Source organism: Haliotis rubra, unplaced genomic scaffold (assembly GCF_003918875.1).
Source record: "Haliotis rubra isolate DU_JTF1 unplaced genomic scaffold, ASM391887v1 Scf10, whole genome shotgun sequence".
In the NCBI taxonomy this organism is placed as follows: domain Eukaryota; kingdom Metazoa; phylum Mollusca; class Gastropoda; order Lepetellida; family Haliotidae; genus Haliotis; species Haliotis rubra.
The window spans coordinates 1,189,558-1,214,249 of NW_025764892.1; the positions used below are offsets into that span (position 1 = coordinate 1,189,558).

General features: G+C 38.1%; 2 protein-coding genes across 2 annotated transcripts in view; both read right to left on the reverse strand.

The window, feature by feature from the left end:
* Window positions 1-24,692, reverse strand: part of LOC124265972 (neuroligin-4, X-linked-like) — a 68,066-nt gene that overhangs the window by 26,778 nt on the left and 16,596 nt on the right. Inside the window, exons 8-9 of the mRNA XM_046700797.1 lie at window positions 24,290-24,372; window positions 23,833-23,953 (exon numbers count right to left, since the gene is read on the reverse strand). Of these exons, the coding sequence (XP_046556753.1) occupies window positions 23,833-23,953; window positions 24,290-24,372 (204 nt within the window). The remainder of the gene's footprint in view (window positions 1-23,832; window positions 23,954-24,289; window positions 24,373-24,692) is intronic.
* LOC124253076 (acetylcholinesterase-like) lies at window positions 1,221-8,308 on the reverse strand. Its single transcript, XM_046686826.1, has 11 exons — window positions 8,059-8,308; window positions 7,132-7,293; window positions 5,410-5,560; window positions 5,043-5,228; window positions 4,756-4,949; window positions 4,441-4,570; window positions 4,151-4,234; window positions 3,381-3,463; window positions 2,883-3,003; window positions 2,365-2,500; window positions 1,221-1,809 (listed from the first exon to the last, which is right to left on the reverse strand). Exons 1-11 carry the CDS (start codon window positions 8,260-8,262, stop codon window positions 1,485-1,487), a joined length of 1,776 nt encoding a protein of 591 aa, XP_046542782.1. The 5' UTR covers window positions 8,263-8,308; the 3' UTR covers window positions 1,221-1,484.

Consider the following 24,692-nt stretch of genomic DNA (forward strand, 5'->3'; position numbering starts at 1 on the left):
TGTCGTAGTTTAAAATATTGGTGTAAAATAATTAATATGCCTGAACATCGTTTACCTAAAAAAGCTTTAAATATGCTTTTACATCTTGATTATCTTGGAAAGAATAAGTGGACATCTCATATTCGCACCTTACTATTTAGATATGGTTTTGGTTTTATTTGGTTATCACAGACAGTTGGCAATGCAAATATGTTTATTAAACAGTTTCGTATGCGGGCTATTGATATGTTTAAGCAGGAATGGCATTCAACTATTAATGAAAGTTCTAGATATGATTCATATCGTCAATTTAAGTTGTTGCTTGAGCCAGAGTGTTATCTTGCTCACCTTCAATACAGAAATATTCGCAATGCTTTTATACGATTTAGATTAGGCCTTAATGATTTATTAATTAACCGTAGAAGATATGTTTCTATGGAAAAAACCCAAAGATTATGTCAATTCTGTTACATTATTGAAGACGAATTCCATTTTATGTTTATTTGTCCTGTATATGAAAATCTAAGAAATAAGTATCTACCGCAACTGTCTTTATCTCAAATCAACGTTAATCTATTGTCTTCCTTACTTTCCAGCAAAGAACCTCCAAAACAACACAAAGTTGCTCTATTTATCTACAATGCATTTTTGTTAAGAAAAGAATTGATTAGTTAGAAAGTTGATTATATATGCCATTGTCAAGATGTATCTCTTTTGTATATGGGCCTATGGCCTTTCATACAATAAAGAACTGAATTGAATTGAGAATATCATAATTGAGCATGCTTATTGAAACGTGGCATATGTTCATTTGAAATGGTGTACATTGAATTCACTTTGGTCTCACCTAATGCATCCTTTACTAGGATGTGAGTGGAAACGTACATATCAGATGACGGACAACTAGGTTGTAGCATTATTTGTGACATGCTTTTATTGAACTAGATTTATGTATACATTAATATCTATTGTAACTCTAAACATTTCACCGTGTGGAAACCGCGTGTGTGAAAATGCAATGAGTACATCTCCCTTGATACGAGTATGAATAGCATTGGACTTGACAGACAAACAATCATGGCCAGTCTGAATCAGTGACAGAGCATACCCGTGAACATCCGGGTTAGAACTGGTCTTCGGTTACCCACGCTTGTCCTAAGAGGCGACTAACGGGATCGGGTGGTCATCTTCGCTGACTTCGTTGACACATATAATCGTATCCCAGTTGCTTATATCGATGCTCATGCTGTTCATCACTCGATTGTCTGGTCCAGGCTCTATTATTTACAGACCGCCGCCATCGCTGGAATATTGCTGAGTGCGGCGTTACACAACAAGCAATTAATCTTCCCAAGGCATGGCGGTATCTACCTTTGAGGAATCTATCATTTGATATTATGCCCTCTATTACTTCACATTCTAGATACTGACAGAACACTAAGCTGCTTAGAGCAACATTTTGATGTATGCATGCAAACAGAAAAACATTATTATACCAACAAATCTTAGTTTGCTTGTGAATAATGACGATGCTTTCGTACCAGAAGCACAACACTTGCAATGACACACAGAAACAATATTCCACTCACAATGGCTAAACTCCAGGTTAATAGACCGTATTTTTCTTTTTCACTTTGTATCGGTTTTGATTGGAGAGCAATAATCTGTGGCAGCACACTATTCCAGAAAGCCATCTGGCGAGCTCGAGGCTTGTATGCTGTCTTTATTGTTCCCTTCCCATCAACCACATCGATTTTCATGTACGCTTGAATCTCGCTATCAAACTGTTGGTAGTATACTGGATCAGTTTCGACAGTTGACGAAGGCTTCCTGAAAAGTGAAATGTGTTTATACGAAAGGAGTCATGTAATGTTCACATTTTGCAATGAACCATCAATTAATTTCTAACATTGACGTCTATTATCAAATTTAATGCAACTTTGTGAGCTATCAGTTAATACAGTTATTCATATTAACACTGACGTCTATTATCAAGTTTAATGCTAGTCACGTATGTATCATGTTCATTATCCTAAACTGTCACAACAGGGACGCTCTTCATACATGAGTCAGCTCACACTACATGTATATCAGCATCAGAAAGTCACCAACGAAAGGAAAAGCAGGAGAATAGGGATCAGAGATGCTACTTGTGAAACCACTTTCTCCGCGACTTGACGCATGGCATTGTGATGTAAACAGAATTAAGAATTTGGGGCGATACCATAATACTGATCCAAATAACCGTCCTAAACAAATAGAAACATATAAGCTATTTGTAAATGATTAAAACGCAATTTGAGACCTTTAGTTTATGTACATGCCGGAATAAAATGGTTTGGAAAACGCTGCCACGCAATATTCGCTAGGAGGTCATTTCCTCACCCTGTCTTGACGAAGTTGCTCCACATGTTCATGAAGACTCTGCTGACCTGGCGATCTTCCTCCGTATAGTTGTACAGGGGATGTCCAGAGAAAGGACAGCCGAACAGGTAGAACAGGTCTCGTCCATGTGGAACAGCTACAGGTACAATTGAATGAAATATTGTATGAACAGATTATATGAGCTTTGTCCACGACAAATACCTTCATCTAGACAATCAGGACGTATGATTTGAAAATATAACAACGATAACAACATCATCATGTCTATCATACTATCCAACAGGTAAATAACATCAATAGTAAGCTGATGAGTTGATGTTTGTGATGAACGTACCAACCACTCCTTGAGGAAAAACAGTTATGGCTGAGGAGTTAATCATGATAAACAGTGGAAAATCCTTTACAGCATACTATATAATGTTGTTATTGTGAAAACTTTCGTCTTTACTTCCAGTTTATTGTTTTCGTTTGTATGTATATTTTATAATGGGTTATATTCAGTTGAATCACGTACATACCTTGCACCTTGGCAGAAGGTGATGCATAATCAAATGAATAAAAGTAGACGTTGTCCGTCCTGGCAGCGAGACGTATAGCTACATCGAAGGTAGGACCGACTATCTCATGATCTCCCCATACCTGGAAAAGAACGTAGATAGGTAGGTAGGTAGATAGATAGATAGATAGATATGTGTGTGTGTGTGCGCGCGCGTGTATTCGTGGGGGTGTGTACACATAAAACGATGTATGTATGTACAAAATGTATGTATGTATGTATGTATGTATGTATGTATGTATGTATGTATGTATGTATGTATGTATGTATGTATGTATGTATGTATGTATGTATGTATGTATGTATGTATGTATGTATGTATGTATGTATGTATGTATGTATGTATGTATGTATGTATGTATGTATGTATGTATGTATGTATGTATGTATGTATGTATGCATGTATGTATGTATGTGTTTTAAGAAACATGTGTGGTTCTTTATTTCATTGTATGCTTACCTCATCGAGTGCCAAAACATGAGCCGTCCTGTTCAAAGGATCATCCCAAGGGAAGTACTCGTGTGTAACGACACTGATTGAAACTAGGAACAGAAATTGAACTGAATGTCTGGTGTAGAGAACAGAACTTTTATTACGCTCTGGCCGGGTTACTCGACATAAGATACAAATATACAGTTAAGAATGCGTAGGATGGCGGGAAGGTTTACTTGGAAGATTGTGTAACATATCTTATACTCTTTTTGATCCACTGAACAAACCGTGGCGTTGGTTCAGCATTTCACTATTCAAAACTATGACTCTACTTTCTGTACAGAAGCCTGTTTTGGGCAAAACAAATTGACTGTATGTCGTCGCTTGAAAACTCGGGTAACATTTCTATTTATTGTTAATTCAATAGATGCCCACGCTAAAATCAGTTTTAGGGCGGTGGGTAGCCTAGTGGTTAAAGCGTTCGCTCGTCACGCTGAAGACCCGGGTTCGATTCCCCACATGGGTACAATGTGTGAAGCCCATAAGCGGCGTAAAATCAAACTCACTCATTCTTAGTATTCATACACCATTTTACAATGTTTGAAGAGTAGAAACCTGATTTACATCTCACCTCAAATCGGAGGTTTCCAACAGGAGGTGCTGCATAGGGAATGCTCAGGTATCGTTCAACCTTCTTGGAACCCAGCACAGTTTTAACACTGCCTCTGATCCGACCATAAAGGGTCACTCACTCACTCACTAAAATCAGTTTTAAAGATTTCAGCTAAGATACTTACCCAAATCGTAAAACATGTTAAGATATTTTTTCATTTTATGTGGGGTTAGCAGCTCGGTAAATTCAGCGGACGCACCTGACCATCCTAGAGGATTACAAAATCAAAGCATACTAAAATAATACATAAACTAAAAACATAAACTAAAACACTGGTTCTTGCATAGTCATAGAATTAACTATTTTGAAAAAATATATGAAAACGTTTTAGTGTTTTGTGATCTCGGCGGATACAGGCGGATTTTTTTAGAAAGATTATATCTTTGATAACCATCTAGCCATGTAACACCGTACCTTCATCCCTTGTTGTTCCAGCCATAAAGGCTTCCCCATTCAGTTCAGCCTCTTTAAACAGAATGTCCGCGTGCTTTTCCACAAAGAATCCGTCAATTACAGGGGACAAACAAACGTCCGAAGGAATACACTGGAAATTCATTAAACCACTCAAGGTAACACAAGCATGCTGTTTAAAACACGACAAAAACATCTGACAAAAAAGTAGTTCGTGACGAAATTGTCTGAATGGAATCTGTACCCAGAAATAATATTAACATTATATAACATTACCTTTATGAACAGGTGCATACAAAGGTCATCGCAAAAACTCACCTTAGATATGTAAAGTCTATCCGTTATGTCTCTCCATGTCGCTGTCTTTAGGCACTGCTTGAGTTCCTGCAGATCCTTGGAAATTTTGCAACCGACCACTTCACTGAACCTGGTAAGAACCTTTCGATGTTGAGATTGTAATGCCCAAAGGGCTGTTGGTGACCCACTTTGTATGATGGCGAAACGGAATAAACCTGAAATTGATCATTCAAATCTTTGATGCAATACCTACATAAACAGAGAATAAAACCTTGCAATGCGCCTTTGTCTTAGTATCTAATATGTACCTTTTGACAGTGGGGACACAATATGGTAGCCAACATCTGCGGCCGCTGCACTGTGTCCTTCGACGGTAACCTTGCTTGGATTACCTCCAAAGTAATGAATGTTTTGAGAAACCCATTGCAGTGCAGCAGTTTGGTCCAGCAGACCATAGTTTCCTGGAAACTCCGGCTGTCCACCACTTAAAAAACCTGTAATATACAATTGAGTGTGCTGGAAAATTCGACTATTCCCTGAATAACTCATTAACTGAACTACCATCATTGCAACTATTCCAATATGACGTCATTTTGAGTTTCAGAATAAGTCCCTGCTTATTTGTGATATTATCAGTGTTTTAGGAAAAGGTAAACATTCTAGACTTTTACATACCGAGAGCACCCAGTCTGTAGTTAAAATTGACAACGATGATCTCCCCTTGTGCTGCCAAGATGTCCATATCTAACATGGCTCCCATGCCGACCAGGTTGCTGCCACCATGGACGTGAACAAGGACCGCCATCTTACTGCCATCTTCTGCAATCTTGTCAACGGATATAATGTAAATGTATAACTACTGTCTTGAAAAAATATATTATTGTCTATGCATATAAGTATACATTAAACATCATTACATTTACCATGCTTATAGATTGATTGTTTTCGGCTTCTCCGGTCTTGACGGTAGATATATTGTAATTGTATAACCACAAGATGAACTCCCCACTGAAAAAAGAGTGTATTTTGTGATTCTGAAATCATCTTTATCATCTGTTTTGGTACCATTGTGACATTCTTCTCCTGACAGACGCTCTATACAGTAGCTACAATCAGTGACAACAACTGACCAACAAAGCTATTCCTCAAGCTTAAGTTAAACGTCTTGGCTTAAGTCTCTTGTTTGGACAGTGCCAATCTCAACAGAAATGCCGATTCATGTGCATTAAGAAACAGAGCATTAAGGCAGGGAGGACATGTGGTGGGCATGGAAATGCTTGACTCTTGTTGCAATGTGCTCTCGCCAAAACTGATGTGGATGTTATCAGCAACGAAGTACTGTGTGTTGCATATTGCGCTTTCAGTAAACCCCCTGGCAAGCAGGTAAAATGGCTTTTGAAGACTGAGATATAATCATATTTGACTCTTTTGGTCAACATGTTCACGATCGCATGACTCATCGCGGAACCCAATACAAAAGAGAAATTTAATAAAGGAATCTTCAGGTTTTATGTTCAAGTGAAGAGTTGATAACACTGGTGAGTGGTACATTTTTTCTCACTTTACATACCGTTCTTATGTATGGCATTATTTGATACATTGATTATACCAAGTGGTATTATCGAACAGTATATGCAACGATGTTTGCATATATTGGTTACGGTATTTGAGACAATATGTCAGTAGAAACAACTAAAAATTGTTCATGTAGATGTTGAGATTTGTGATGGCAGCTGCTTCGGACAGAATGTTCATCGTCCTTTTCTTTCCACAACGAAATATGGATTTATTCTTGAACATTAATAAGATATGGATTACCTATTCATTACGTCAGCTCACAAACAAAGAACTGACAAATGGTCATGCCAATGGTGGCAGAATGCAATTTGAAAAAGAAATGAAAGTGTATTTCCTAACAGAAAATTTATGAACAGAGAAAATCATACAAACGTGACGTTCGAAATAAAGTACACACCTGGTGTCTCAGACTAATTTCCAAAGAGCAACGAAAATATTTTGAACGGTGTTTTGGTTGTGACTAAACAGGTATGCTAAGAGACAACCGTATAAAGCACAGTCGACACATTGTTAATGGTGTTTTGGTTGTGACTAAACAGGTATGCTAAGAGACAACCGTATAAACACAGTCGACACATTGTTAATGGTGTTTTGGTTGTGACTAAACAGGTTTTGCTAAGAGACAACCGTATAAAACACAGTCGACACATTGTTAATGGTGTTTTGGTTGTGGCTAAACAGGTATGCTAAGAGACAACCGTATAAAACACAGTCGACACATTGTTAATGGTGTTAAGGCCACACATCAAAATGAGAAGGTTATCAACAGCGGCGCAGGCTGTATTTTAACAATAAACAAAACTGATTTAAAGAACGCACCTGCGGGACATACATGTTCATGTATAAACAGTCTTCATCACTGTCATTGAATCCAGGACGGTGTGAATACACGTAACTCCATTTTGAAGCTATCTGGGGGCAAGCAGGGGGAAGCACTGTCGTGTTTCGTATACCTTTCCATGTAGCTGGTTTCTCAGGGTTCTGTAGAACAGATATCGTTGTGAAGCTATGTTCTGGCTGTAGAGTTGGCAAAGTCATTTTCACGTTACACATTTTGACAGATTCGTTTTCTTTAATGTTCTTAAACAGACCATATAAAAGGCATATATATGATGATGCTTTGATTGAGAGAGACGTAGATATCGGCAGGTTCAACAATATCTGATTCACAATAATATCAGAAACATTATAACAACCTATTTTGCTGCAAATGTGACATGTAAGGGGTAGTGGTTCAATTATGTTATCATGTCATCAAACGCTCCACATACAAATGCTTACACACGTCAGGTGAAAAGAAAGCGTAAATCCAAAAACCCTTGAAATATGGGAAGTTCAAATAAAACCATTTCGCTCTTAATGTTATTCAGATAGCAAGGATAGTATATATTGGGCGGTGGGGTAGCCTCGTGGTTAAAGCGAACTCTCCCCACGCTGAAGACCCGGGTTTGAAACCCCACATGGGTACAATGTGTGAAGCCCACTTCTGGTGTCCCAGGCCGTGATATTGCTGGAGTATTGTTAAAAGCAGCATAAAACCATACTCACTCATTCATAGTATTCATACACAATTTTACAATGTTTGAAGATTAGAAACCTGATTTACGTCTCACCTCAAATCGGAGTTTCGATGCTCATGCTGTTGGTCACTGGATTGTCGGTTATTTACAGACCGCCGTCATATAGCTGGAATATTGCTGAGTGCGGCGTAAAACTAAGCTCCCTCACTCACGCACTCATTCGTACCTCAAATCGGAGTTCTCCTACAGGAGGTGCTGCATAGGGAATGCCCAGGTATCGTTCAACCTTCTTGGAACCCAGCACAGTTTTAACACTGCCTCTAATCCGACCATAAAGGGTATGCCGTACCACGAATTCCTCAGCTTCAAACGCAATCACTATTGTTGCCAAGTAGGAAACACCGACAAACACTCTCCTAAAGGAAGACATGTTTAAGCTGGATACCGGAACCTTCAATGCTCTCACAATGGTCCTCTCTGACTCAGCTCACATTGAAACTGCTGACAGAGATATACTCTTGTTGATGCAGTGCCAGTAAACATTACAACTAGGTCAGTGCACAACTAATATCGCAATTACATCTAATGTTATATTCAAATAACTAAGAACGCAAATTATGGAATCCGAATGTCTGTTAACTATCATTTATATATATTGCAGTACATTGCTTGAACAGACAGAACATTACACAAAGCATGAGTCATTGTGTTTTCTATATCGTTAAATGCAGGTGCCATTTATCGCTGAAACGTGTTGTAACTATAATTCATTGTTTATGTTAACATTCACTAGCAGTGATGTCGCTATAATTAGCTGCGTATGAGCCAAATGTAACTGGAATCTTTCCAGAAGATATTTAGTCTGTATTAGACAAAGTGGGCAAGACCATGAATTTATTATCTCAAATTAAATTAAAACAAGCGATTGCATGAAGATGAGGTTTTTTTACATTCAGTCTTGGCATATTTTATAAATTTGTTAATTGTTACTGCTTGTCGAATATTTTAACACCACCAACGTCATTGCCATTACAACTGGTATGTAGTTTCGTTCAGGGGCTGTTTGGTAGCCTAGTAGTTAAGGAGTTCGCTCGTCACGCCTCAGACCCGGGTTTGATTCCCACATGGGTACAATGTGTGAAGCAAACCATACTCACTCATTCTCTATTCTTGATGACCCTTGAAAACATATACGCCATTACTCGTTATTGTATTATAATTGAATTCCAAATAGTTAATATAGGCTGATTTATCATATTTTTCGTTTAATTACCCTTTGTTTTATGGTTACAATGTGTGGATTCAAGCCTATCAATGTATGTAATTTGTTATGTAATCGATTCATGTATTTACATCTAAAGATTCACAAACTCTATTGTGCAATACATCAATTAATGATTCACTCATATTCAACATATGCATATTTGAAGAGGTACCTTGAGGAAGGTAACTAGTAATATGTTCTTTGACAAAGGAAGGGAAGAGTAAGGATGGCGGGCCTATTGTCTACATGATTGTATGTACGGCTCTCACGAGTATTCGGGTACTCTGGGCCGAGTCGGGTATAGCAGGACTCGAGTCCAATTGAATGGACTCGAGGACTCGCAGGGGAGATACCTCTAAACATCTCATGCAATCAAGATGGATGATCGTGAGAAAAAATCCAATGTCTGGACGCATTTTTATCTTGATTTAGTGGCCAAAATACGAAATGCCGTCTTTGTGGCGTTTCCCTTAGTTACGCAAGCATTTGTCCTGTAAGCACCCACAATAAGCACTGTAGACAGAAAACCAGCTCAACAAGCAACGCTGTGGCAGTTTGGTAAGTTTGATAGCAAAAGTCGCAAGCCTGTTGACAGGAAGGTATTACGCAAAAAGCAATGCTTATGCGCGTTAAGGATAAGCGACCATTAAGTCTTGTTAAAGGGGAGGGTTTCAGGGCTTTCTGTGAACCATTGAACCCAAATTACCAGGTCCCATGTACTGCGACAATTCACAACTACCTCATAAAGTCGTATGAAGTTTGCAAGGAGAACAAAATATCAGCACCCAAAACAGTACCTGCCGTTGCCCTAACTACGGACGCGTGGATAAGCGTAGCCACTCACGGCTGTATCACTGTCCCTGCCCACTATACCTATGTTTGAACAACTTGTTTTCTACATAGATATTCAGTCGTTCTTATCCAGCGTATTTCAGTGTTACATATTCAACAATCAACACATACATACGCATTCAAAATAACATTCACACTTGGAGACCTATATCTTTAATAGTGAAAATTTTAATCACAATGAATACCATTGACATGATCTCCGTTCAGCAGAGTTTCGGAAGAAGAAATACAGCGTAGTGTTACTCAATAAATGGTTAGTCTTTAGTTTGAAACCAAACCGTTTTCACTATAAGAAGTCTCAAATAAACATCAATCCTGTTTTACATATTCTTTAAGTTCCATAGTCGATCCATCTTTACAAGATACTAGTATCTAATGCAGCACCAATCAATGAATGCTTTATCTATGTATCTTCCAGCTTTGGAACGTGTTTTGCCGCATTTTAACCGTGATTAAGGTTAATTGATTATGTGACTTATCGTCCAGGTGAATGTTTAAAAGTTGCTAATATGTCATAACTGCAACGACATATTAATATTAGATAATCTTGAAAGCGCAGTCAAACTTAAAACCAAAAGAAAAGAGAAGTAGATTGATTGGTTTCTTTTCCCAGACACATCCAATCATATTACAGCATTTACAGGCGTAATAAGGTATCACGTCTAACATCCATACTTACGAAATTATTCAATTTGTCCCTTAGCCTGTCAATTTTTCCCAGTCCATGGAAAGAAGCATCGGTAATACCTATTCACAAGAAAGATAGCGTACATGACTGTTCTAACTACCGCCCTGTCGCACTCACATCTTGTTTATCGAAAGTCTTTGAGAAATGTGTATTTAAATATGTATTCAATTTCCTAAGAGATAACGACTTAATGACAAATTTACAATCAGGATTCATGCCAGGAGACTCCACAACAAATAAATTAACCTTTTTTGTACAACTTTATAGCCAAAGCTCTTGACGAAGGAAAAGAGGTTAGAGCAGTCTTCTGCGACATAAGTAAAGCCTTTGATAAGGTCTGGCATAGAGGAATTATTAATAAACTGAAAATCATGGTATCCAAGGCGAACTATTACAATGGTTTGAAAGTTATTTAGAAAATAGAGTACAACGGGTCGCAATTAACGGCTCTAAATCTGACAAGAAAACTGTACTAGCTGGAGTACCTCAGGGCTCTGTCCTTGGACCACTTCTTTTTTCTTATATACATTAATGATATTGTATGTGATGTTGACAGTAACATTCGTCTCTTTGCGGATGACACCTCATTATATGTTATCATAGACGATCCATCAGTTGCTGCTACCTGTCTTAACAAAGATCTAGATAGAATTTCACAATGGGCCCGTAAGTGGCAGGTTACATTTCATCCAAATAAAACCGAAACTACTCAGTTCTCACGTAAAACGAAACCGTCTCTAAAACCGAACCTATTCATGGACGGAACAATCATAAAAGAAGTCAAAAGTCATAAACATTTAGGATTAACACTCCAAAGCGATTGTACGTGGAATGATCACACTAATGATATTGTACGTAAAGTTCGCCCTATGATCAGTTGTCTGAGGAGTTTTAAATACCGATTATCACGTAAAACGTTGGATATTATGTATAAATCCTATATCTTGCCAATATTTGACTATTGTTCGCATATTTGGGATAACTGTACTTCTGAGCAATCGCGTACATTAGAAAATTTACATCTTGATGCTCTGAGAACTATATGTGGTGCCGTTCGCGGCACAAGTCATAACAAACTTTGACCTTAATTATGGCACTCGTTTTTGCCAAATCGTTCACTGCCGCCTCAGGCTCGGATGTAGCGACCTAAACGCCGATAAGTATAACAGACATTTAATAGACAGCCCTTGTTGTTCTTTTGGACATCAGAGTGAAAACGCCCTACACTATTTCCTCACTTGCCGTAACTATACTCGGATAAGACTTAATATGTATTTTTACACTACCGGTTATAACCTGGATACCATTCTTAAGGGAAACAAAGAACTTACTCCCTGTGTAAACCAGAAAATAGTTGAATCCGTCCACGATTATATAACCAAGACACAACGCTTTAAATTTTCTCAGGAAAATAATTAAATTTACTCAACAACCTTCTCATGATTGATTTATAGTTCTACAATGGCTTGTGAGACACACACAACTGTAACTCTCTAACTTATGACTACTTAGAGAATAGTTGTATTTCATGTAATCTGTATATATTTATACATTCTAAAAATATTATATTTATGCAATGGTCAGTATCGATGACGTCAAATCCTCCATTTTCATGTTGTATTATATGTTGCATGGGAGCGGTGTTAATATAAGCAGTAATGCTTGTTCACCAATCCCAATTCATCTTCATGAATAAAAATATGTTTAAAAAAAAAAAAAAATCAATAAGGTATCATGAACATTAATCACATAATTGATCGCGTAGAACTGGGTCACAGTGACACTTACGTTGCCTTCACATTCTGTTTGCAAATAAAAAGGTAATAGATACTTCCAATGACATTGAATATCAATTGCTTTATTCAGGAACGTTTGGATTCACATATACATGTTGCATTATTCGTAGATTGGAAGTTGGAACAGCTACGTGTATGCTTGAATGTTGGTTTCAGATAAGAATCCAAATTGTCGGGTACTCGGGTCCGAGTCAGGTCTGACACCTCGAGTACTCTAGTCCCAAATTTTGGACTCGTGAGAGCCCTATGCAGGTGTAATGTACAGTTAATTATACAGGATTAAAGACACAGTTAAATACAGGGTTAGACTCGTTGGAATAGAGTTTTGTTATATACTGTAATGATAATTTGAAACGACGTTTGTTAAGGGATGGCTCATCAGCCTCAACATAGAGACTATCAATAGGAGAGGTTCTAAAGGACCCAAGACAACGTCATAGGACTTGGCGGTGGACAGAATCAAGTAGTTTTAGGTTGCTTTTACAGGTTCCACCATATACGATGGAGCCATAATCAAGCTTCGAGCGGACAAGTGATCTGTATAGGCGTAGGAGAGTAGCTTGATCCCCTCCCCAATTTGAGTTAGAAACATCTTTAAGTAAATCGAATGCCTTCAGGCATTTAGTTTTTAGGCATTTGATATGCGGCAAAAAAGTTAAAGTGGAGTCGAAAATTAGACCCAAGAATTTGGCCTCCTTGACAACTTTGATGGGAGTGCCATTTAAAGATAGTTCTGGGTCACCTAATTTGGAAGCTGGGTTTCAAAGTTTGAAGAGAAAAGAGATAAGAATTTGAATGTTAATGGATTAAATTTAAAGATAAGAAGATGTTTATTCAAAGTGACGAAAACACAGACAACAGAGAATTGATTTTGGCCTAAGAGAATGATTTAAACAAATCTCTCTCTCTCTCCCCTCTTCTTCTTATTAAGGGTATAATCATATTCCCAAACACGGGCCTGGAGCTTGATGATAATATAACCAGTACTTTTCTTTCCGGTCTAATTTACGAGGAGAAGCACACAACGTGTATTTCTGCATGTATATCAAGGCAAACAGTTATCATTCTCTTCGTTTACCTGCATTCTTTGAAGGATATGACGCAGTGCATAATTTCCTATGTAAAATGTGATTTTGACCCCTCATCCTTACAAGAATTCAAGGAAAAAAACCAACAGTCTGAATGTATCCCCTTATTGTATTTCCCATGTTTTGATATCCGGTCGTTCTTCGATCCTCCGATAGGTGTCCTTTCGCGCCGGTCAGCGAGAATAGCGTTGAACAAACCAAACCAGCCATAATTAGTCTATAATTAGCAACGTTTTAATCTGCGAAAATGGGCCCTATTTCAGTACCGTCAAACAATCGCTGTTTCACTTTTCTAAACCAAATCCCCGCAAATTATATTCCATATTAAACATGTTAAAAGCATAAGTTGATAACACCAACATTTGTTATATGTGGATCGCATCATGTTACAACTGTACAGGACACAGGGATATATTTCCGTGCCACAGCTATTCATAATAGAACAAATCAGTGCACATCTTTAACGCAAGACAACGTACTAATGGTGGAAATGCAATGGCTAGTGCAGAAGACACACAGTACCTCACGTCCGACTGACGATTCCAGCCAGTGTCATCCGATTACGTCACAGATGAGTCCTCACAACTGATAATCACACGTGATATAGATGGATATGTTCGGATTCTCGTATATCAGATGATGTGTCTGTCCCCAGCCTGAGGGTGGTGCATACAGCGTGAAGCAGGTATACTAAGGTTACTGCTACCACTGCGTAGAGGCCGCCTACTTGTACAACCAGGATCCTATTTTCGCTTTTTTCTTCCTGGTCACATGAGACGTACGTAGGTCATTGCGTCACCCGGCATTGTGTCGTGTATTGACAGCTGCCACCACCGAGGGCTGGTAACCGGATACCAATATATAGTAAACATCCTGACAAGCCACAGGACCAAAAGCCGGATAGTAAACCACTGAAATAATCGTAAATACAGTAGGAAATACATGCCATGACCGGATTTACGTATGTTTTCGTTACGGAATTGTGTAAGTTACGGAATTGTATGGAATAGTATTAAGACTTTTCTACTTTGACCAGGATTCTTCGAACTTGTAACAGTCGTGTGAGAAGATCAAAAGAGAAAAGGGTAGTGCACAATGTATCTGACGGACGTATTTGGAGAACGTTCGAAGAACTTTGTAAATACAATAATAGAAATACCGGTTATGTTTAAAACGTACCCTCAATCTGATAGCCAGAGGGATTATTGTGAAAGATCTAGGGCTCTCACGAGTACTCGGGTACTCTGGGCCGAGTCGGGTAAAGCAGGACTCGAGTCCAATTGAATGGACTCGAGGACTCGCAGGGGAGATACCTCTAAACATCTCATGCAATCAAGATGTATGATCGTGAGAAAAAATCCAATGTCTGGACGCATTTTTATCTTGATTTAGTGGCCAAAATACGAAATGCCGTCTTTGTGGCGTTTCCCTTAGTTACGCAAGCATTTGTCCTGTAAGCACCCACAATAAGCACTGTAGACAGAAAACCAGCTCAACAAGCAACGCTGTGGCAGTTTGGTAAGTTTGATAGCAAAAGTCGCAAGCCTGTTGACAGGAAATGGTATGAAGGTATTGCGCAAAAAGCAATGCTTATGCGCGTTAAGGATAAGCGACCATTAAGTCTTGTTAAAGGGGAGGGTTTCAGGGCTTTCTGTGAACCATTGAACCCAAATTACCAGGTCCCATGTACTGCGACAATTCACAACTACCTCATAAAGTCGTATGAAGTTTGCAAGGAGAACAAAATATCAGTACCCAAAACAGTACCTGCCGTTGCCCTAACTACGGACGCGTGGATAAGCGTAGCCACTCACGGCTGTATCACTGTCCCTGCCCACTATACCTATGTTTGAACAACTTGTTTTCTACATAGATATTCAGTCGTTCTTATCCAGCGTATTTCAGTGTTACATATTCAACAATCAACACATACATACGCATTCAAAATAACATTCACACTTGGAGACCTATATCTTTAATAGTGAAAATTTTAATCACAATGAATACTATTGACGTGATCTCCGTTCAGCAGAGTTTCGGAAGAAGAAATACAGCGTAGTGTTACTCAATAAATGGTTAGTCTTTAGTTTGAAACCAAACCGTTTTCACTATAAGAAGTCTCAAATAAACATCAATCCTGTTTTACATATTCTTTAAGTTCCATAGTCGATCCATCTTTACAAGATACTAGTATCTAATGCAGCACCAATCAATGAATGCTTTATCTATGTATCTTCCAGCTTTGGAACGTGTTTTGCCGCATTTTAACCGTGATTAAGGTTATTTGATTATTTGACTTATCGTCCAGGTGAATGTTTAAAAGTTGCTAATATGTCATAACTGCAACGACATATTAATATTAGATAATCTTGAAAGCGCAGTCAAACTTAAAACCAAAGAAAGAGAAGTAGATTGATTGGTTTCTTTTCCCAGACACATCCAATCATATTACAGCATTTACAGGCGTAATAAGGTATCACGTCTAACATCCATACTTACGAAATTATTCAATTTGTCCCTTAGCCTGTCAATTTTTCCCAGTCCATGGAAAGAAGCATCGGTAATACCTATTCACAAGAAAGATAGCGTACATGAATGTTCTAACTACCGCCCTGTCGCACTCACATCTTGTGTATCGAAAGTCTTTGAGAAATGTGTATTTAGATATGTATTCAATTTCGTAAGAGATAACGACTTAATGACAAATTTACAATCAGGATTCATGTCAGGAGACTCCACAACAAATCTATTAACCTTTTTGTTCAACTTTATAGCCAAAGCTCTTGACGAAGGAAAAGAGGTTAGAGCAGTCTTCTGCGACATAAGTAAAAGCCTTTGATAAGGTCTGGCATAGAGGAATTATTTATAAACTGAAAACCCATGGTTTCCAAGGCGAACTATTACAATGGTTTGAAAGTTATTTAGAAAATAGAGTACAACGGGTCGCAATTAACGGCTCTAAATCTGACAAGAAAACTGTACTAGCTGGAGAGTACCTCAGGGCTCTGTCCTTGTCGGCTATTTCAAGAATGGCCAGCTGGTGACAGTACCTCGCTCAGCCAGTGGAGCTACTGGATCCACCAACGTACGGGATACCAGAGTTCTCACCCAAACGAGGAAACGGCAAGCGAGGCCGAAATCAACCCTGCCGTAGGATTTGGGCCGAGGCCGGATCGTATCTCACAGGGTACTGCTCAATAATGACACCTGCATTACACCCACTGAACACAGCTTGTGCAACGAAACTCTCTCATTTCTGTGTTGGAATATAAACGGACTTCGTAATAAATCAGGAGATGATGACTTTATAGATTATATTAGAAAATTTAATATTATTTGCCTTCTCAAAGAAACCTTTGTTGACTTTGATTACGACATGAATTGGTTGGTTGATTACCAAGTTTTTCAAGTTCAGCTGTGAAACTGTCTGATTATGGCAGACTTTCGGGGAGGTGTGTGTGCGTGTGTATACATCAGTCTATTAGCAAGTTTTGTAAGTTCATAACTACAGATATCGACAATTTGATATGTATACACATGTCAAAAGCTTTATTTGCTATTGATAAGCATGTTAATTTGATATGCACATATATACCACCTGAAGGCTCCTTATTACAACCATGTTGATACCAGTTGTAGTCTAGATAAACTCTTGAGGAATTTTTATTAGATATACAATCGGAACTTAGTGATTCACATACTGTTTTGTGTGGTGATCTAAATTCCCAGAACTGGTAATGCAAATAACCCTTCAACACCCTCACGTGATGATATATTACATAGATACTTTCCATTTCATGAAGATGATGATGTTAGTGTTGAAAATCGGAAGTCTCACGATACATCTACAAACAAATTTGGCCAGAAACTTTTAGATATATGTTACGCATTGCAATTGTTTATCGTTAATGGGAGAGTATATGGCGATTTACAAGGGGAATATACATTTTGTGCGAATCAAGGTGCTAGTGTCAATGATTATTTTATATGCTCACCCGATTTCTTCCGATACATAGGCAGGTTGAATATTGGGGATCGGCATGAATCTGACCATTTACCTCTTGAATTAACTTGTAAGTTCCCCAATATTAATCATAGCATGAACGATGATAATGGGTCCACAAATATCAAACGACTTGTGTGGAATGATAATTTTGCAAGCACTTTCTTATCGAACGTGAAAGAAAACATAACTTCGTTTGGAGGAATTCTACTGAAACAATTGATACAGATGTAAAATGGAGCCATAAATGACTTTGTGGAACTGTTATCGACTTCAGCTAATTGTATGCTCAAAATGTCAATCGCAAAGACCGAACAAATACTCTAAATACAGATTGTAGAAATGCGCGACGCAATGCTCGTAAACATCTTCGTAGATTCAGAGTGACTCGTTGTAATTATGATAGACGGAAATATTGCGAAAGTAGAAATAAGTATAAAGCTTGTTGTCGAAAGTATAAGTTTGATTTGAGAATCCGCAGACAAGAAAGGTTAGAAAGATCTATAAACAGCCCGTCTGCATTTTGGAAAAGTATCCGCCATTTACAAAAAAGAAATACGTCCGGAAATAGCATAACTAAAACTCAATGGTTAAATCATTTCAAAGATGTATTTTCAAACGGTGAGATATTAGACTCAACATTCGACGATGAAATTAACACTGTAGATTCCAATAATGACTATTATACAGAAGTAGATCAACTTGTACTAGACAGTCCTATTGCCGAACAGGAAATACTAGAAGCGATAAATCATCTTAAAATGGGAAGGCTGCTGGACCTGACTTTATCATAATAGAAATGATAAAAGTGTTCTAAATTCGAAATTATGCCGTTCCTTACGAAATGTTTCAATAAGCTGTATGAACATGGAATTTTTTCCCTGCAGTTGGTCAAAGCTCTATAATAAATCCACTTCATAAAAGGGCGACAGAAACGATCCAGATAATTATCGGGGTATATCATTAATGAGTATCTTGGGAAAGTATTTACGTTGATATTGAACAATAGACTATCAAACTGGGCGAATATGCGTGATAAGATTCCTGAATCCCAGGCAGGATTTAGAAAGGGATATTCTACCACTGATCATATATTTACTCTGTATGCACTAGTCCAAAAATCACTATCAAAAAGAAAACATAAGTTGTACATAGCATTTGTAGATTTTAAAAAGGCATTCGACTCAGTCAATCGTTTTAAATTATGGCAGTGTTTACGCAAGGCAGGTTTACGAGGGAAAATGGTTAGCATTCTCAAATCAATGTATTCTAGCGTTCGATCTTGTGTGCGTTGCAAAGACGGGGTTACAGATTTTTCGATTGCCCACTTGGTTTAAGACAAGGTTGCTGCTTAAGTCCACTCCTATTTTCCTTCTTCATTAGTGAATTATATCACGATATCAATTTAGCTGGAAAACATGGAATCCAAATGTACCCAGATCTTGTAGAAGTCCTAATGCTCCTTTTTGCTGACGACGTTATTTTAGTTTCGGATACTGTGGTCGGTTTACAAAATCAATTAAATATCTTAGAAAGTTATACTAAAGAATGGAAGTTAACAGTAAATTTAAGCAAAACAGAAATTGTGATATTTAGGAGGGCGGTCCCGTGGCCAGAAACGAACGCTGGTTTTTTGATGGTCAGTTGATTAATGTATCCGATCAATATTCTTACTTAGGGTTTTTGTTTTCAAACAGAATGAACTTGAATAAATGTGCACATAACTTAACTTTTTACGTGGAAAAAAAGGCTTTAATACAAGTTTTATCGGTTTTTATAACAAAGTTGGAAACTATATCCACCCAATGTGTTTTTAAGATATTTAATTTCAGATTCAACCCATTTTATTATATGGATCTGAAATATGGGGTTTTCAGCGTTTTGATTGTATTGAGAGAGAGTGCATCTTTTAGCCTGTAAAAAGTAACCAAATGTAAGCTCAAAAGACACCTAACTGCATGGTATATGGCGAATGTGGCCTTTGACCACTTCTTTTCTTATATACATTAATGATATTGTATGTGATGTTGACAGTAACATTCGTCTCTTTGCGGATGACACCTCATTATATGTTATCATAGACGATCCATCAGTTGCTGCTACCTGTCTTAACAAAGATCTAGATAGAATTTCACAATGGGCCCGTAAGTGGCAGGTTACATTTCATCCAAATAAAACCGAAACTACTCAGTTCTCACGTAAAACGAAACCGTCTCTAAAACCGAACCTATTCATGGACGGAACAATCATAAAAGAAGTCAAAAGTCATAAACATTTAGGATTAACACTCCAAAGCGATTGTACGTGGAATGATCACACTAATGATATTGTACGTAAAGTTCGCCCTATGATCAGTTGTCTGAGGAGTTTTAAATACCGATTATCACGTAAAACGTTGGATATTATGTATAAATCCTATATCTTGCCAATATTTTTGACTATTGTTCGCATATTTGGGATAACTGTACTTCTGAGCAATCGCGTACATTAGAAAATTTACATCTTGATGCTCTGAGAACTATATGTGGTGCCGTTCGCGGCACAAGTCATAACAAACTTTGACCTTAATTATGGCACTCGTTTTTGCCAAACCGTTCACTGCCGCCTCAGGCTCGGATGTAGCGACCTAAACGCCGATAAGTATAACAGACATTTAATAGACAGCCCTTGTTGTTCTTGTGGACATCAGAGTGAAAACGCCCTACACTATTTCCTCACTTGCCGTAACTATACTCGGATAAGACTTAATATGTATTTTTACACTACCGGTTATAACCTGGATACCATTCTTAAGGGAAACAAAGAACTTACTCCCTGTGTAAACCAGAAAATAGTTGAATCCGTCCACGATTATATAACCAAGACACAACGCTTTAAATTTTCTCAGGAAAATAATTAAATTTACTCAACAACCTTCTCATGATTGATTTATAGTTCTACAATGGCTTGTGAGACACACACAACTGTAACTCTCTAACTTATGACTACTTACAGAATAGTTGTATTTCATGTAATCTGTATATATTTATACATTCTAAAAATATTATATTTATGCAATGGTCAGTATCGATGACATCAAATCCTCCATTTTCATGTTGTATTATATGTTGCATGGGAGCGGTGTTAATATAAGCAGTAATGCTTGTTCACCAATCCCAATTCATCTTCATGAATAAAAATATGTTTAAATCAATAAGATATCACCGGCCCAGCTCATGAACATTAATCACATAATTGATCGCGTAGAACTGGGTCACAGTGACACTTACGTTGCCTTCACATTCTGTTTGCAAATAAAAAGGTAATAGATACTTCCAATGACATTGAATATCAATTGCTTTATTCAGGAACGTTTGGATTCACATATACATGTTGCATTATTCGTAGATTGGAAGTTGGAACAGCTACGTGTATGCTTGAATGTTGGTTTCAGATAAGCATCCAAATTGTCGGGTACTCGGGTCCGAGTCGGGTCTGACACCTCGAGTACTCGAGTCCCAAATTTTGGACTCGTGAGAGCCCTAATTGTATGATCTTTCATTCAAGTATCATGAGGAGTACTGACAAGAGTTAAACAAGGACATCACTGATGATGATAATATAGTAACATCATATTTGAAATCTCATATCTCTCCGAAGAACTATGACACACTAATATGTGTAGATTGATGAAAGGGTATGTGTCTTTAATTGAATTCTTTTCTGTCCATATTAACCTTTTGTGACACTTCATTGTGTGGACAAAATTATGAGAAAACACAATGGCGAAACGTATGAGAACACCGTTAAACATAGGGATGGCAGACAAATGATTCACCTATGTCTTTCAGTGACAAATACACCATCAGTGTAAGTGATCAAAGTAACAATTTTATATCCGTTGAAAGCATGCAATGACATTATATCATCAAACTGTTGACTTTTAGTTTGCTTGTGTATAAAGACGTTGTTTTCGCACAAGAAACACGACACTTGCAATGACACACAGAAACAATATTCCACTCACAATGGCTAAACTCCAGGTTAATAGACCGTATTTTTCTTTTTCACTTTGTATCGGTTTTGATTGGAGAGCAATAATCTGTGGCAGCACACTATTCCAGAAGGCCATCTGGCGAGCCCGAGGCTTGTATGCTGTCTTTATTGTTCCCTTCCCATCAACCCCATCGATTTTCATGTATGCTTGAATCTCGCTATCAAACTGTTGGAAGTATACTTGATCTGTTTCGATAGTTGACGAAGGTTTCCTTTAAAAAATTAAATGTATTTACAAGAATGGAGTCACGTAATGTTCACTTTATTTATTCAGCTCACACTATATGTTTGTCAGCATCAGAGAGTCACCAACAGAAGGAGAAGCAGAAAAATAAGGATGAGAGAAACGACTTGTGAAACCACTTTCCCCACGACCTTTACACACGACATTGTGTGAAAACAGAATTTAGATATCTGGTGGCGATACAATAATAGTGATTTAATTAACCATCCTAAAAAATTAAAAAGGAGACGAAGCAATTTGAAGCCTTTGTTTTGGGGGAAACGCTGCAATGCAATATTCACTAGGAGGTCATTTCCTCACCCTGTCTTGACGAAGTTGATCCACATGTTCATGAAGACTCTGCTGACCTGACGATCTTCGTCCGTATAGTTGTACAGGGGATGTCCAGAGAAAGGACAGCCGAACAGGTAGAACAGGTCTCGTCCATGAATGACAGCTACAGGTAGAAACAAAATAGTGTATGATCGCAATGAACTTCGTCCAAGATATCTTCATTTTGCTGACCAGAATGCATAATTTAGAGCTATAACATTAATAACAACATACCTATGTCTACATTCTGCTCTGAACTACTATCAAACAGGTAAATTAGTGTTTTTCAAACGGAATACGTTTATAGTTGAGAATTTATTCACAGTGAGCAGGGGCGGATACAGCTTTTTGAGAAGGGGGGGTTGGGGGTGCACACTATTGAGAAAAGGAGGGGTGCACATTTCATTTTCACCAAGTTTCAATGGTCATTTAACAAACTTTCAGCACAAAAGGGGGTGCGCACCCCTGCACCCCCCTCTGGATCCGCCTATGGTGAGTGAGTGAGTTTAGTTTTACGCCGCACCCAGCAATATTCTAGCTATATGGCGGCGGTCTGTAAATAATCGAGTCTGGACCAGACAATCCAGTGATCAACAGCATGAGCATCGATCTGCGCAATTGGGAACCGATGACATGTGTCAACCAAGTCAGCGAGCCTGAGCACCCGATCCCGTTAGTCGCCTCTTACGACAAGCACAGTCGCCTTTTGTGCATGGGTTGCTGAAGACCTATTCTACCCCGGATCTTCACGGGTCTGATTCACAGTGAAATACGATTCCAAACAAACAACCAACTCTGCAATATAACTATTTGGAATTGCTGATCAGGACGCATGATTTAGAGCATCATCATGATTTAGAAACTCAACTACAACAACATAACCATGGCCATATTCTGCTGTAAATGAATGTTTTTCAAACGTAATAAAGTTATTGTTGAGAATTTATTCACGGTAAACAGTGGAACGCTTGCAAACATACTCTGCAATAAAACTATTTGGAATATATTCAGCCTTACTTTGTTGCCGCTTGTTGTGATATATCTATTTGTTCAGAAAATTCATGTTGTATAAATCAGATCTTGTGGGTTGTAAACAGATCATATCACACTGCGGTGTTAAACCTTAATCACTATTTCACTCACACAAGCACACATGCACAATCACTCACTCTCACGTGTACTGTCCATAATATTACATATCTAGTAACCTAAATCAGTACCACTGAAAAGCAAATGTACAATTCTCACCTACCAAAATCAATGTCAAGAACGTACCTACCTTACACCTTGGCAGAAATATGTCATATGTCCAAATATTTATGTCATATAATGCAGATGTCGTGGGTTATAAGGGGCGGTGGGGTAGCCTAGTGGTTTAACCGCTCGTTTGTCACACCGAAGACCCTGGTTTGAATCCCACACATGGGTACAATGTTTGAAGCCTATTTCTGTTGTCCCCTGCCGTGAAATTGCTGGAATATTGCGTAAAGCTTAACTCACTCACACACTCACTCGTGAGTTAAAAACATATCATATCATATTTCAATGCGGTTTTAAACCCAAATAACTTATTCAGCCACTCACAGAACCACTTACACTGACACTCGCTCTCATAAGTATTATCCATAATCATTCATATTTTACAATCATAATCACATGATACTGAAAGCAAATATACACCCCTCACCTAACATCATCAATGTCAACAACGTACGTACCTTGCACTTTGGCAGAAGGTGATGCGTAATCAAAGGAATAAAAGTGGATGTTGTCCGTCCTGGCAGCGATACGCGTAGCTATATCGAAGGTAGGAGCAGCGATGTCGTTATCGCCCCAAAGCTGGAAGAGAGCAGGAGCTGACTATAAACAACGATAATCTACCCTGGCTGTGAGTAGAACCCTGTAGAATCAATGAGTGTAGCCCAAACTTTGATGTATGTAATCACGTTATTAAACTGCTTTAGATAGATAGATAGATAGCGTGAGCATCGATCGAATACGTAATTTGGATACGTTGACATGTGTCATTTGATGTTCAGGTTCCGGCTTTGGTTAACGTTTGTGGACTAGAACGAACGATTATAAACTACCATAAAGCCACCATAGAGAAATGGTTGGGCGCTCTTGCTAACGGGATATGTGGGGTCGTTTCTTAAAGTTTTAGTGCATACTTACATCACCGAATGCAAAAAGAGTAGCCTTCCTGTCCAGAGGGTCATTCCAAGGGTAGTACTCGTGTGCAATGATACTGCTTGTAACTGGAAATAGAAAAACCTAATTTCAAATGTAACGGTATATTATGTTTCACACTCTTTTGTATCAGTTCTGTTGGCTTATCATGTAACTACACAAACAAATACAAATATAGAAACATATACTTGCAGCCTGAATAAAATCATGACTCTACATTTGGTTCAGAAAGTTATCAACTTGTTTTCGGTCAACAAGGTTGTACGTCATCACTGTAAGACCTATGGGTAAAATTTTCATTAACATTTTATTCAATGCATAAACTTCATTAAAATCAGTCTTAAAGTGTTCAGTTATTATATAAGATACTTACCTAAATCGATGTTAT

What these genes read in the sequence shown, in the direction of transcription:
- LOC124253076 (XM_046686826.1), bottom strand. Translation starts at nt 8,262, where the DNA reads ATGTCTTCCTTTAGGAGAGTGTTTGTCGGTGTTTCCTACTTGGCAACA. An exon ending in TAACATGTTTTACGATTTGG is followed by an intron (nt 3,464 to 4,150) that starts GTAAGTATCTTA and finishes TTCTGTTCCTAG; the next exon opens with TTTCAATCAGTGTCGTTACA. An exon ending in ACCTTCTGCCAAGGTGCAAG is followed by an intron (nt 2,501 to 2,882) that starts GTATGTACGTGA and finishes TTGTACCTGTAG; the next exon opens with CTGTTCCACATGGACGAGAC.